Source organism: Maylandia zebra, linkage group LG8 (assembly GCF_041146795.1).
Source record: "Maylandia zebra isolate NMK-2024a linkage group LG8, Mzebra_GT3a, whole genome shotgun sequence".
Classification (NCBI taxonomy): domain Eukaryota; kingdom Metazoa; phylum Chordata; class Actinopteri; order Cichliformes; family Cichlidae; genus Maylandia; species Maylandia zebra.
The window spans coordinates 12683190-12695812 of NC_135174.1; the positions used below are offsets into that span (position 1 = coordinate 12683190).

The window sequence follows — 12623 nt, forward strand, 5'->3', positions numbered from 1 at the left end:
GCACACTGTGTGTTTAGCTGCTGGACTAGCGACTAGACATGCTGACAGGCAGCCAGTTGGGATTTCTGGCCCCATGGGAGTAATGTGTGGTCAGGTTACCTCGAATGTGAGCTTATTCAGGCCGACTCGTTGAGATTGGATGTTCTATATAATGAGCACTTCAGAATCAACGTGTCAATTTAGTATTTATTGCTTTAACATACTGCTAGAACAGAGAGGTTTCCTCTCCAGTATAAATTAATGCACCAATATCTACAGTACTTCAAAATAAACATTATGTACAAAGAGGAAGAAGAGCAAACAATTCTTCCTGTGCAGTATTTGGGGTTAAAAACTGTAAAAAGCAGCATCCATGTATATAAACTTCTGCTCATACAAACAGAATCAAACGTCATTTGCGAACACGTGATTGTATTTGTTCTTGCGTAGCCGTCCAGGAGACACATGTAAACCTCTGATTCTTTCTGGTCTAAGCTCACTTCAAAGCCGTCCTCCTTTTTCCTGGTGAGCAAACACTCCAGGTCCACGTAGAAGGATAAAGACATCTTGTCTGGCTGTTTGTGTGTGTGTTTTCCCGCACTCCCACAGAGGACCAGCTGTGTTAACAGTAGTTGTGAGCAGCTCAGGTGTACTCGCACAGGTGACCGCAGCCGGCAGGGCAGTGAGCGCTGCTTTTGAGCCAGTTCATCATGTGCTCCAGATGTCCACCGTGGCTGCAGCCCTGACACCACACGAACAGTCCCTTCACCACATGGTGACACACGGCGCATACACTGGCACACTGGTGGCACCTGAAGGAGAGACACACGGCAGCTGTCAGAGCTCATTCCTGTCAGTCCGTGAGAAACCAACACTCACGCAGCACATACAAGCTGCAACTCTGGAACCCACCCAGTATACTCACTGGTCCATACTGCCCTATCACTTATAGGTGTTTGGGTTTTTTAGTGGTCTTTATTAAATCAGAATGATGATGATAATAACAGACTTAGGCCAAGCAGGTATTCTTCCTAACCAAAGGAGAAAAAAGAAGCAGTTTTGTTGCTTTAAGACAAGTTTGTAAAACCTTTATTTATACAGATAATATCACTGAAACTCAATGTCTCATTTAAAAGAAAGCCCTGTTCCAGACAAGCATAAGAAAATTACAATTTAAAATAATGAAAATGGTGTTCTTGTTTTTAATATAAATAATAACTTCCAAATTCAGAGGAGCTTGTAGACAAAGGCTTGATATTTACTCCCATTTCCACCTTAACCATTTGATCCCCCAAATATCATACAGGCTGCCTGGACTTATTTTGTAATCTGTAAAATTACAAAATAATTCATCTTTCATGAACCATTCAAATTTTCTCACAATTTGCTCTGCACACAGGGCAAAATCTAGGTGGATTTTTCTGTCTGTGTTCAGACAGTGATACATGGTGAATGTTTTATGTTACCACGATGCATCGAATACCCTGTAAATATCGTCTTTCTAAAACCATTTTCATTTTCATTTTAATAAACGGTAAGGGAATTATGGTCACTTTAAGACTTCTCAAGGTAAGTCAGACTTATCTGGAAGCGTCCAGGAAGCATCCTTATTAGGTGCTCGAACTTTAAGTCACTCCTTTCAGTGTGGAGGAGTATCAGCTCAACATCCCCTTCTGACCCCACCTTTAAGGATCAAGCTCAGCCACCCTTTGGAGAAAACTGATTTACATCGCTTCTGTCCCCAATGTCATTCTTTCAATCACCACGCTGAGCTTGTAGCCACAGGTTAAAGTAGCAACAGAGATCTAAAGCTTCACTCTTCACCACAACTGATGCAGCAGATGCGGCACTACACTTGGAAGTCGCTGCACTACTCTCCCCTCACTCATGAACAAGACACTGAGGTATTTAAACCGAGGCCTTAGACTTTGAAGCGCTAATTCTTATTCACACTAGGGCTGCCACGATTAGTCGACTAGTCACGATTACGTCGACTATCAAAATCGTCGACGACTAATTTAATAGTCGACGCGTCGTTTGAAGCTTTGTAAGATCCCAAAAGACGCAGGAATAAGTAGCAGGATTTAAGAGTGTAATAACGGACTGAAACAGAAGATGGCAGCACTGCATGTACAAGGATGCCAGCTGCCGTTAAACCCAGAAGAAGAAGAAGCTGTGTCCCAGAATTCATAGCGCAGCCCAGCTCAGTTTCCAACAATGGCGGCAGCTAGTTAGTTTTAATATTACTCTTATTATTCTTTCTGGGTCACAAAATAAACGGTTAACATATTTTCAGGCGAGAATGTAGCTGTGTAAACCTCAAATATCTGCTCAGTTTATCAGGACACCACATATTTTCAAAAGCGCTCCGACGTTTTCAGAGACGTTTGTTACCCACTAGCTCGATAGCGAGCCGGGGGCTAGGCTCACTAGAGCCGTGAGAACACCGGACTCCTGGCAAATCGTTTTCAAACCCACCGCTGTCTTTCGCTACTCAGGTTAAACATGATATATAAGTCACTTAGATAACTTAACAATGTTATTGTTTGGCTTTTTTTTTGTATTTTATTTGTTCCTGAGTAAATTGGTTTGGCTGAGATTAAAGTTTTTACACAGCTGAATAAACGTCAAGCAGACAGCTGATTATCAGAAGTGTGAGATGCTGGAGAATATACTCCGGTGTCCTGTTATATTTTAGATAGCAAGGAGTTTATTAAACTTCACCGAAACAATCTGCAAATTTCATTCAAATTTAATAAACTATCATCTTGTCTTTATTTTTAGTTAGCACATACCTTAAACACTTAAAGCTGTAAGCTAATGATAGTTATATTAGAGCAGATGCTGCTGGTGCAATAAGCTGTACTTTTACATCCAATGGATGATGATCTGATTAGTCGACTATCCAAATAATCGTTTGTGGCAGCCCTAATTCACACCGTTTCACATTTTTCTGCAAAGAGAGCTGGAGGTCATCGTCTGATAAAACCAGAAGAACCACATCATCTGCAAAAAGCAGAGATGGAGGCACCAAAGTGGACAGCAACTAAAAATTCTATTGATGAACTGAATCGGTAACCAGCCAGAGTCCAGTGCTCACTGGGAACAGGTCCAATTAATCCTGACCATACGAACCCAAAACACCATCCCAGAACTATTTCAGCACATACACCTTAATGAAACGGTGCCCCAGTGTTCATACCTGTCACAAATCCAGCCCTTGTTGCTCATCGGTCGCTTGCAGTTGCTGCAGTTGATGTGAAGTGTAGTTGATGTCTGGTTCAGGCAAGTGATGGCGCTGCACGTGCTCAGTTTGATGACCTCATTGGACACGTTCCACAACTCGAATCGCTGCAGCAGGTCTATGTAGGACATGTACCAGTGCTCCTGAAACGGAAAAATAAAAGTAACTGCTCAGACTGAAATCCGTGCTGTCACTGTATCGCTAACCTTGGATGTTTTTTAAGCTACAAATACAATTTAAAGTCATATAAAAGGCCTAAATTTCACTTGTTTCTAACATTTAACAAAACAGAGTTGTTGTTTTTTGTTTCACTAACTGACCTGGGTGAGGTCATCGATCTCTTTGCGAATCCGATCCCCCAGAACAATAAGCACCGACACGGCCATCTGCACATCGCCCTGCTCAGCGTAGTAACTCAGCATCTCCCGCACAATGGGGCAGAAGAAGCTGGCGGGCAGATGTGGACTGAAGAGCGGCTGGGAGATGGAGATGAGAGAGAAAGATTCGATGGGTGTCAAACAGGTGACTTCGGCCTCGTTGCCGCTGACGTGCGGGGAGTCGGCCTTGTCCTGCTGAAGGTGCTCCGGAGCGGATAGGTTATCCACGATCTCGTGGCGCAGCTGGAAGGCCTCCTGGGGCAGCGTGTACTCCTGCTCCTCTGTTGAAACGATAGAGGCGCAGATAAGAGACAAAAGGACGCCGAGCAGGAAGACTGTTATAAATAGCAGGCGCTGACATCGGCAACCCCTTACTGAGCAGGCGACGCTGTGACTGACCTGTTTGGTTGTCGTGCTCCATGGAATAGAGGTCATCGTCATCCAACTCGGCATCGCCGAACATATACTCAGGATGGCCCTCGCTGCCTTCCGTCTCCTCGTTTTCTGGAAGAAAATGGAATTGAATGTGATGAGTGTTGGTGTTTATAAGAACTACTAAGAAACCACTTGCCTACATCCTTTGGGTTTGGACCGTACTTCAGACGTGACAAGAATGCTTTGACAGATCATATAATGATGGTCAAAGTCAAACAATACAGAATAATCCTCACTAATAACCTTATTTTTTAATATTCTGTAAATACTGCACCATCATCGCTACAGTGATTTCTTTTGCGTGCCATCGCCACAGACGGCTGTTCAGTGACAAGTCCGGTTGACACAGACACATGCGAACATAACTTTGGTGCCAATTAAACCCACACAGATCTGCCTCTCAAGCGTTCTTAAAGCTCACCTTCATTATTGCTGATGTATGAGTTCCCAGGCTCCAGGTGGATGTTGTCCTGCCTGCTCTCACCTTTACTGCGCTCCAGTCTGCTCTCCGCACCCATCCCTGAACCCAGCTCCTTCAAACTGAAACTAAAAAAAACAAAAAAGCAACAGACACAAACTTTACCTTTCAGTCTATAATCGTACGCATGAATGGAGCACAAAAAACTCTGTTTACCTGTTCATTAAAGGCAAGGTGCCAAGTTTACCGAGGTTGTGGTTGGGACCGGGTGTAGCGAGGTTTGCAGGGTCAGAGAACATTATTCTCAGCATTGTCCATGTAGTGGAAACCTTTGGTTTAAATACAAAAAAAAAGTGATTATTCACGGCAAATATACTACAAATGAGAGTTACTGCAGTAGTATTTCCTAAAGGGGAACACAGCAACAATTTCAGCGTTATGTTACAGATCCAACAGGTTCATTTGTGTTACTTACAGTGTGCTAATATGGCCTAACTTTAAATAATGCAGACAATATGTTCATAAAAGAATGAATGAAACACGACTCAATTACTCTAAGCCAGGAATCGCAAACTCATTTACAAGGCCAGTGAAACTCGCCTTTCCATCAGCATGAAGTTTAACTACATAGTTAAACTCTAAGATAGCTGAATATAAGAAAAGAGGAGAAATTTGTACAATATTTTTACATGACAAAAAAATTCTGCTGTGGTAAATGAAGGAAATGTTAGGATGATTTATAATTGGAAGATATAAATGTGTAAAATTACAGAAAAAGAAAAAAAATTAGTTTCTTTTAAGAGAGAAAATATCCAGTTTTTTTGTTTTACTTTTTTTTTTTTTTTTTTTTTAACTGCAGAAATTTTGCAGTAGATCATTAAAAAAAAAAAAAAATCATCTATTACTTAATTACTTTGGTAAAGCTGAGCTGAAAAGCGTATTAAAAGACAATTAAAACTCCAAAATTTATGCCTTCCTCCTTATTTTCCAAAGCTGTCCAGTGTACCGGATTGGAATCTTTGGCGGGTTGATTCTGGCCTCTGAGCCTTATGTTTGACACTCCTGCTCTAACCCCCTTTCTTAAATTATAATCTACTCTGTATTTAATGATGCAGTGAGTGACTGGAACAGTCAGTCTGATCTGAGCTCAAAGGATTAATCTTTAAAAGTCTCAGTGATTAACAACCTTTGGTTCCAGTTTTTTAGATGTAAAAATACAAACGTTTTCTGAATATTCTATGATATTATGAATATTTTTAACAGGAGACTGCTAATCCAATTGTTCAAAATTTAGCATAATCCGCTCTCTTCCAGAGTCATAGTGGGACTGGAGTGAGAGGTGGGGTTACCAGTCCATTGCAGGGTTAACACATGCACACCTATGGCCAACTGGGAACCTTGATGTAACCTCACCTGCATGTTTTCAGTCTGAAAGGGGAGAATATGCAAACTCCACACAGCCAGCTACTCTATCGCCCAATTTACTATGATCTAAAATATTATTTAAAAGGACCAAAGTCTTTTTCACAATGTCGTCCAATACAAGCCGAAGAAAAAAAATCTGTTTTTTCAACACTGATGTTGTTACTGAACAGAAAATATTCAATAGCTTAATATATAAATCTCTTGCATTACACGTCTCATATCACTAACAAACAGCAGTACATAACAGATTTGTTCCTGTGCCGATCGGTCTGACCTGAGGTCTTTTAAGCTCCTGGGCCACCTTGGCGTTGTGATCACATAACTCAGCAAACGGCTTCCCGCTCAGGAGGTAGAGTTGTGCCGTCTTGACAAACCAGTCCATGCGGTGACTGTCCAAGTCCGTCTCAAAGACGCTGAGAGCACTGGACACATGTGCAAACTGTTCTGTCGGGTCGGGTTTCTTGAAGAAAAACATGGGGTAGCGGCGGTCGCCTCCGGGGTACGGCTTTCTGTTGGCATCACTGGTGATTAGACTCTCCTTGGCTGCAAAAGCCAAGTCACCCAGCAGTCCAAAGCACAGGCCCTCTGGGTTAGCCTTGTCCACAGGACGTGTGGCATCCTTGAACATATGCTGGTAGAGCGTACTGTCTTTAGAGCCAGAGAGCAGAAAATGAGGGTCATGCTGGTGTCGCCACACAATTCCAGTAGTCACATCCTTGTGTTCCTCAAAGGTAGCAAAGGGAATAAAAGGTCTGCGGATGTCCCACACATAGATGTTATGGTCCACCATCATGGAACAGGTGGCCAAATGAAACTTTCTCTCAGGTCGCCATTTAACTCGTGCCACTGAAGCAATCGTCTGGACGCAGTAGATCTCCTTGGCTCTGTTAGTGGTCATGTCCCAAACCTTCACCATCTTGTCCCTGCCCCCCGTTGCCAGCCAACCCCTAAAATGAAATGAGGTGAACGGCGACAACTGTGTTAATTCAGGCTTCAAAAAATGGGTCTACTGCTCTACAAGGTTACAAGAAACATGTTAGCAAGGAAAAGCTGAAAATTTTTATTTTGTGTCTCATATTTCTTTTCTTACCTGTCATCAGGATGCCAGTCACAGCAAAACACCGGACCGGTGTGAGCAGTGAACATTCTTTCATAGCGGTCCGGTCGTCTAATGTCCCACAGCTGCACGTTGCCATTTTCAAAGGATGCGGCAAATGTGAAATAATCCTTCATGCTGAACTGGACGTCCCTTACACTCTCTGACTGACCTAGAAGAAACAGGGGAAGTTAAGGGATGACATCATTACTTCTGATAAGTGAGAAAGACTTCATTACATTAGGTGAACCATAAAAGTGTTATTAGTTCAGTGTCATTAGTCTAAAACTGGAGTTAACTCCTTCTTCATTAAATCACTCTTTTCCTGTAAAGAAAAAAAAAAGTATTTCTTTAATTACATGATTTTATTTTCACCATTTAGTGAGAAATTCTACATTTTGTATCTCTCTACCACAACTACAGCAATCCAACCCTTTACAGCTCTGAACCACAGACATCAAAGGTGTCAGTATAGAGGGAGTTCTGTAGTGTACGCATTGTAAAGTTCTCACTTCACATATTCTTAACATATTAAGAAGAAACAGCGCTACTGTTTCATGCAAAGACTTACGTTACATTACACATGAAAGAGTTGTTGCAAACTAAATTACCTGAGAAAGTGCTCACAGACTCCTTCTTGCGCAAGTCGAAGCACTTCATGAAGCCGTCCTGTGAACCACTTAGCAGCATGTAAACCTCTGTTGGGTGGAAGCACACTTTGTTGACGGTGCGCTTGTGCTCAGTAAATAGCTGGTCCTGCTTGTTGCGAGAGGGTTTCCCCAGATTCCACGTCACCACCGCCCCGTTGGTGGCCGCCGTGGCCAGCAGGTTCTCCTCCATCTGATGCCACATGACATCGGCGCAGCTGAAGTTCAGCGACGGTTTGCGACCGACGCGGAGATTCAGTTTTTCCACGAACTGCTCCTCCTCGAGTGCGTAGATCTTAAAAATGTTCCGTCCTGCTACAACCACCTGCGTGGCATCACGGCACACGCTGATCGCGTTAGCCGGTGCGTCCAAGTGGCAGAACATGGTTCTGCCACTGATCGCATTGCTGCCAAGAGCTGTGGTGACCCTTGACATTTTTTCCATGTTTCTGTTGCAAAAAATAATAACAATAATAGTAAAGACAATATACTTTGTCCCCGCTATCAGGTCAAACCCAGTTAATGTGACATGAGGCATTAGGTATAGAGCTACAAATACAAACTTACAATAAGGCTGTTAGACTCCACCAGCAGGTGGCACTCAAGCAAAATAATAAGTTAGAGTCATTCAGCACTTTCTAGACTGGGTGGCAGCATGTCACAAATCAATAATAACCTGTGTCATATGTATGTCATCTGTTAGTTAAACATGTGTAACAGCTTATTAATGCAAATATCTAATCAGCCAATGGCAGCAACTCAGTGAACTGAGGCATGTTGTTTTCTTGGAGATGACCAGCTGCAGTTCAAACGGAGCATGAGAATAGGACAGAAAGTGGATTTAAATGACTTTAAATGTGGCATTGTTGGTGGTGCCAGACAGGCTGGTCTGAGCATTTCTGAAACTGCTGACCAGCTGGGATTTTCTAGGGTTTAAAGAGAATGGTCTGAAAAAGAAAAACTACCAAGTGAGTGACTCTCTGGGTGAAAATTACTTGTTGATGTCAGAGGATAATAATCAGAGTGGTCTGAGCTCATAGGAAGGAAACAGTATATGAAATAACAGCCCAACACAACTAGACCATGCGGAAGAGCATCTCTGAATGTACAACACATCGAACCTTGAAGCAGCAGAAGACCACTAACTGTGAGTACCACTGCTGTCATAAAAGAACAGGAAACTGAGGATACAATTCAAATTCAACCAGGTTCACAAAATCAGTCTCAATTTCTGCTTTTACATTTAGATGGTAGGGTCAGAATTTGGCATGGATACACCCTGCCTTGTATCAAAGCTTTAGCCTGGTGATGGAGGTCTAATCGGCGTGGGGGATTTTTTTGGCACACTTTGTCTCCACAGTCACCAAATCTCAGTGTACTAGAGCACCTGTTCAATCCGCAGTGACTCTGTGATGCTATCATGTCAATATGGACCAACATCTCTGAGAAATGTTTTCAGCACCTTCTGACTCTATGCCACTTTTAAAAACGGGTTCCAACCCGATAATAACAAGGTGCACCTAATAAAGTGGCCGGTGAATGTTTATAGAATGCAATGACATTCTGAAATGTTGCAGTGTAGTTACACTACCCGACACGTTATTGCTTTAAGTGCATGCAGTTTCTAAATACTCTTACGTATCCTGCTTTTAGTACAAGCTCACCCTGTGAGTTTGTTTGATCTACTCATCCTCTTACGACTTGTAGCCGCTTGGTGCTCACGTGATTTACTTCACCAAGTAACATAAACACACACTAGCTGGCAATGTGGCTAGTGTTTATGCATACTAACACTTTAACCGTTCACCTTCTTAACGCCACGTGTTGTTGGTGTTTATAGTTACTTCTAAACTTATCTTTACACATCTATTTGTGACTAGTAATTGGCTTATAGTTTACGCGTCTCCTGCTAAGTTGGCCACAAGCTGCAGAACTCTCTGTACTTTGACCATAAACATGACTGGAATGACATGCTAGTGCTAGCTGGCTAGCACCAGTCGCCGAGCAGGTCTGTAAAGACAAAGCGCAAACGCTACAAGTATTTAAACAGTCTGACAGATAATTTAAAAAGCTATCAGATTAAGAAAATTCACGCGCATAAAGTAAAATACAACAACTTCTAAGAACAAACCTTGTGCTGTGAAGCTCGCCTTCTTGCAGCACCGGAAGTAATATTTTGTTATCATCTCGCGGGATTTCCGTCTGAAATAACAGAAGCGACCATCACGCGGCAAAAACTTACTACTGAGCAGACGTTAGAAACGATCTGGGTGGGTTTGTTTTTGTGTCATGTGTACTTCAAAATAAAGGTGATATTTTCTGAATCACCGCAATACATTAGGGCGAAAGCAACACTTGTTAAGCTCAATGTTATTTATTTATTTGGCTGTGTGAAATAAATGCTTCTGTGTTTGCAGGTGATGGTGTGAGCTTTCTGCTGTCATGAGCGCTCTGTTTGCGTGTGAGGAGCCAGGCGCATGGAGGAAAGTGTATGAGAAATACTGGGATGTAGTGGAGGCCAAGGCCAAAGTCAAGAAACCTGGGAAGCTGCTGGACCTTGAGCGGTGGTAATCCCCTATTCCACCTTTTTATCCATGTCAGTTGCGATTTAAAGGTCTCCAGAAAGTTGCGAGCGGACCTGAAGTTGGGGTTGTATAGTGGATACCTTCTGACCTGGTTTTACCACCATTTCCTCTTGATGACTGTTAATTTAAAATTGAATGTGCTTTTTTAATTGAATTGAACTTGGATGAGTTGGCTTTGCTTTGACTGTAGGATGAAAGGTACACAGATCCTAATCAGTGTCTGTGTGATCAGGTACCAACAGGAGCTGCCCTCACTGATTTCAAGTCGGCCTGACAAACACGTCTCTCTATCAGAGCTAAAGAAACTGATGGAGTGGAAGCTCACTGTGAGTTATTATTTCTGGACTCCAAATCAAAAATGAAAACTTGACATTCAGGTGTGATTAGAGGTTTACGTCCCTTTATTGTGGGCTTGAATGTCATGGTGATTTGGGGCTTTTAATGATTTCTTTGGACTGTTCTTTTTTCCAGGGTGGAATGATTGCACATAGTACATCATCGTTTATTGACTTAAAAAAAAAAAAGAACATTGTGTACAAGTTTGAAATTATTTTGGATTTTCACTTGCCCACACAGGGTCAGGGTTATACACACACCCCCACTAATATTTGGTTAAATGTCAACCTCAACAAGATGCTTCTGGCATAATTCTGGCTGAATATGTAATCACTCTTCGTGGCAGAATTGGTAGAGTTCATTTAAATTAGTTGGCTTCCTGGCACAGTCCCTGCTTTTTAATTCAGTTTTATTTATAGAGCGCCAAATCACAACAACATTCGCCTTAATGCACTTTATATTGTAAACTAAAGACTCTACAATAATACAAAGAAAACAGAGAGAGCCCCAACCATCATATGATGGTTGGGGCTCTCTCTCTCATCTCCCACTGTTGCATTTTGGCAACAGTGGGAAACAAAAAATTCCTTTTAACAGGAAGAAATCTCTAGCATAAGATAACCTCACCTTTACATACCTCTTGTGCTCTTGTCATTGTCATCAAATAGCTCAATCTTTGCCTTGACTGACCGTAAAACTTTTCTTTAAAAGGCATTTGGCTGGTCCATGTGGGTGGCTACAAATTTCAGTTGAGTTTGAAAGTGCTGACTTTGAGGCAGATCTTGTTTTTTAAAATCATTAAAGATGTATGCTGTACAATCATTATATCCTGGGAAAACAACAGTTCAAAGTAATCATTAAAAATCCAAAATCACCATGACATTTATGCCCATAGTGAGTGTGTGTAAAAGTCTGAGTACTTCTGTATGTTTCCTTAGCACTTGCTTCCTTAACAAGTGCATCTGTTTCACACATTTCACCACATGCACCAGTAATTACTCCTTCAAACACGTAGTATAGCTTTGAAATAGCATGAAGAGTGTTAAAGCACTCTCTTCATCAGATGTGTCCTTGAGTGGCCCTGTGGGCTTGTCTGCAGAGAGGGAAGTTCAGGCCGAGGCTGCAGCAGCTGGTGGCTTCCAACAGCGAGGACGAAGTGGAGAAATGTTCCAGAAAGGCCTTCACCCTTCTGCCTGACGTGCAGGCCGCCATCGCAGAGCTCAGCTCCCTGAAAGGAGTCGGTCCAGCCACTGCTTCAGGTCGGCACACTATCTTTTCTGGGATATGAAGACAAACGTATGAAAATTTCTCTGTGATCCTCTCCAAGTTTACAGAACAGTGCTTGGATTGAGTAGGCTGTAACTCTCTGTACTCTGTGTAGAAAAGTATATGCACTCGATGGGTGCGTTCAGCGTAGCTTGAGGCTGACTGTCCATCTTGTTCCAGCTGTGTTAGCAGCGGGAGCTCCAGAACAGGCTGCGTTCATGTCTGATGAAGCCATGGAGAGCGTACCGGGACTGAAGCCCATCCAGTACACCGCCAAGCACTACACAGTGTACCTGGAAAAGATGACTGAGAGGACCGAAAAACTAAACAGAGGTAATGACACCAAGCTGGTTACGTCGTCATCTGCAGTATAGACACTACTCATTAAAATACCACATTGGCCTGTGTTTAATGTGCCGTTTTAATGCCTTTATTATATATTTGAATGGTCGTGTTATGTAAAAGTGCTTTACCAAAAAGCTTTTGTATTGCCTCTCGCCCCTCAGTGGATCCGCTGCAGGACTGGACGCCCCACAGGCTGGAGCTGTGTTTGTGGGCGATGAGCATTGCCACACAGCTGCAGCTCCAACTTCTAAAGGACATCGATGTGAGGGGGAGCGCAGCGGGGAAGAAGTGCTCCGACAGTGAAGCTGACCAGAGACCAACAAAGAAACTCAAATCTGCATAAAACCGGACATTTTACATGAATGCCGATTTAAAATTTGTAGTTTTTTCCTTTTTCCAAAATGATAATAAAACCTTTTTGTGGTAAAGTGTTGCGGATCGACTAATCCATCACGTGTCTCGGTTAAATA

General features: G+C 42.5%; 2 protein-coding genes across 4 annotated transcripts; one reads left to right on the plus strand and one right to left on the minus strand.

Annotated features, from left to right (window-relative positions):
- Window positions 1-166: 166 nt before the first annotated feature.
- Window positions 167-9861, minus strand: wdr24 (WD repeat domain 24). Its single transcript, XM_004562467.4, has 10 exons — window positions 9753-9861; window positions 7586-8070; window positions 6969-7146; window positions 6153-6825; window positions 4670-4782; window positions 4457-4581; window positions 4000-4104; window positions 3544-3881; window positions 3182-3366; window positions 167-791 (listed from the first exon to the last, which is right to left on the minus strand). The coding sequence occupies exons 2-10, from the start codon at window positions 8064-8066 to the stop codon at window positions 623-625; spliced, it is 2367 nt and encodes a 788-aa protein (XP_004562524.1). The 5' UTR covers window positions 8067-8070; window positions 9753-9861; the 3' UTR covers window positions 167-622.
- On the plus strand, window positions 8677-12581 carry zgc:112496 (uncharacterized). Of its 3 annotated transcripts, none has more exons than XM_076887365.1 (6): window positions 8677-8768; window positions 10039-10188; window positions 10439-10532; window positions 11642-11801; window positions 11989-12141; window positions 12315-12581. In XM_076887365.1, the coding sequence occupies exons 2-6, from the start codon at window positions 10064-10066 to the stop codon at window positions 12494-12496; spliced, it is 714 nt and encodes a 237-aa protein (XP_076743480.1). In that variant the 5' UTR covers window positions 8677-8768; window positions 10039-10063; the 3' UTR covers window positions 12497-12581. The 3 variants fall into 3 exon arrangements, with proteins under 3 accessions (XP_076743480.1, XP_004562525.1, XP_012777662.1); XM_004562468.5 differs by lacking the exon at window positions 8677-8768 and adding an exon at window positions 9755-9891; XM_012922208.4 differs by lacking the exon at window positions 8677-8768 and adding an exon at window positions 9866-9930.
- Window positions 12582-12623: the final 42 nt, after the last annotated feature.

Coding starts and splice junctions, on each gene's coding strand:
- wdr24 (XM_004562467.4), bottom strand. CDS start 8,066: ATGGAAAAAATGTCAAGGGTCACCACAGCTCTTGGCAGCAATGCGATC. Junction 7,147..7,585: donor GTCTGTGAGCACTTTCTCAG/GTAATTTAGTTT, acceptor TGTTTCTTCTAG/GTCAGTCAGAGAGTGTAAGG. Junction 4,582..4,669: donor ACCTTGCCTTTAATGAACAG/GTAAACAGAGTT, acceptor TGTTTTTTTTAG/TTTCAGTTTGAAGGAGCTGG.
- zgc:112496 (XM_076887365.1), top strand. CDS start 10,064: ATGAGCGCTCTGTTTGCGTGTGAGGAGCCAGGCGCATGGAGGAAAGTG. Junction 11,802..11,988: donor CGGTCCAGCCACTGCTTCAG/GTCGGCACACTA, acceptor ATCTTGTTCCAG/CTGTGTTAGCAGCGGGAGCT. Junction 12,142..12,314: donor GACCGAAAAACTAAACAGAG/GTAATGACACCA, acceptor CTCGCCCCTCAG/TGGATCCGCTGCAGGACTGG.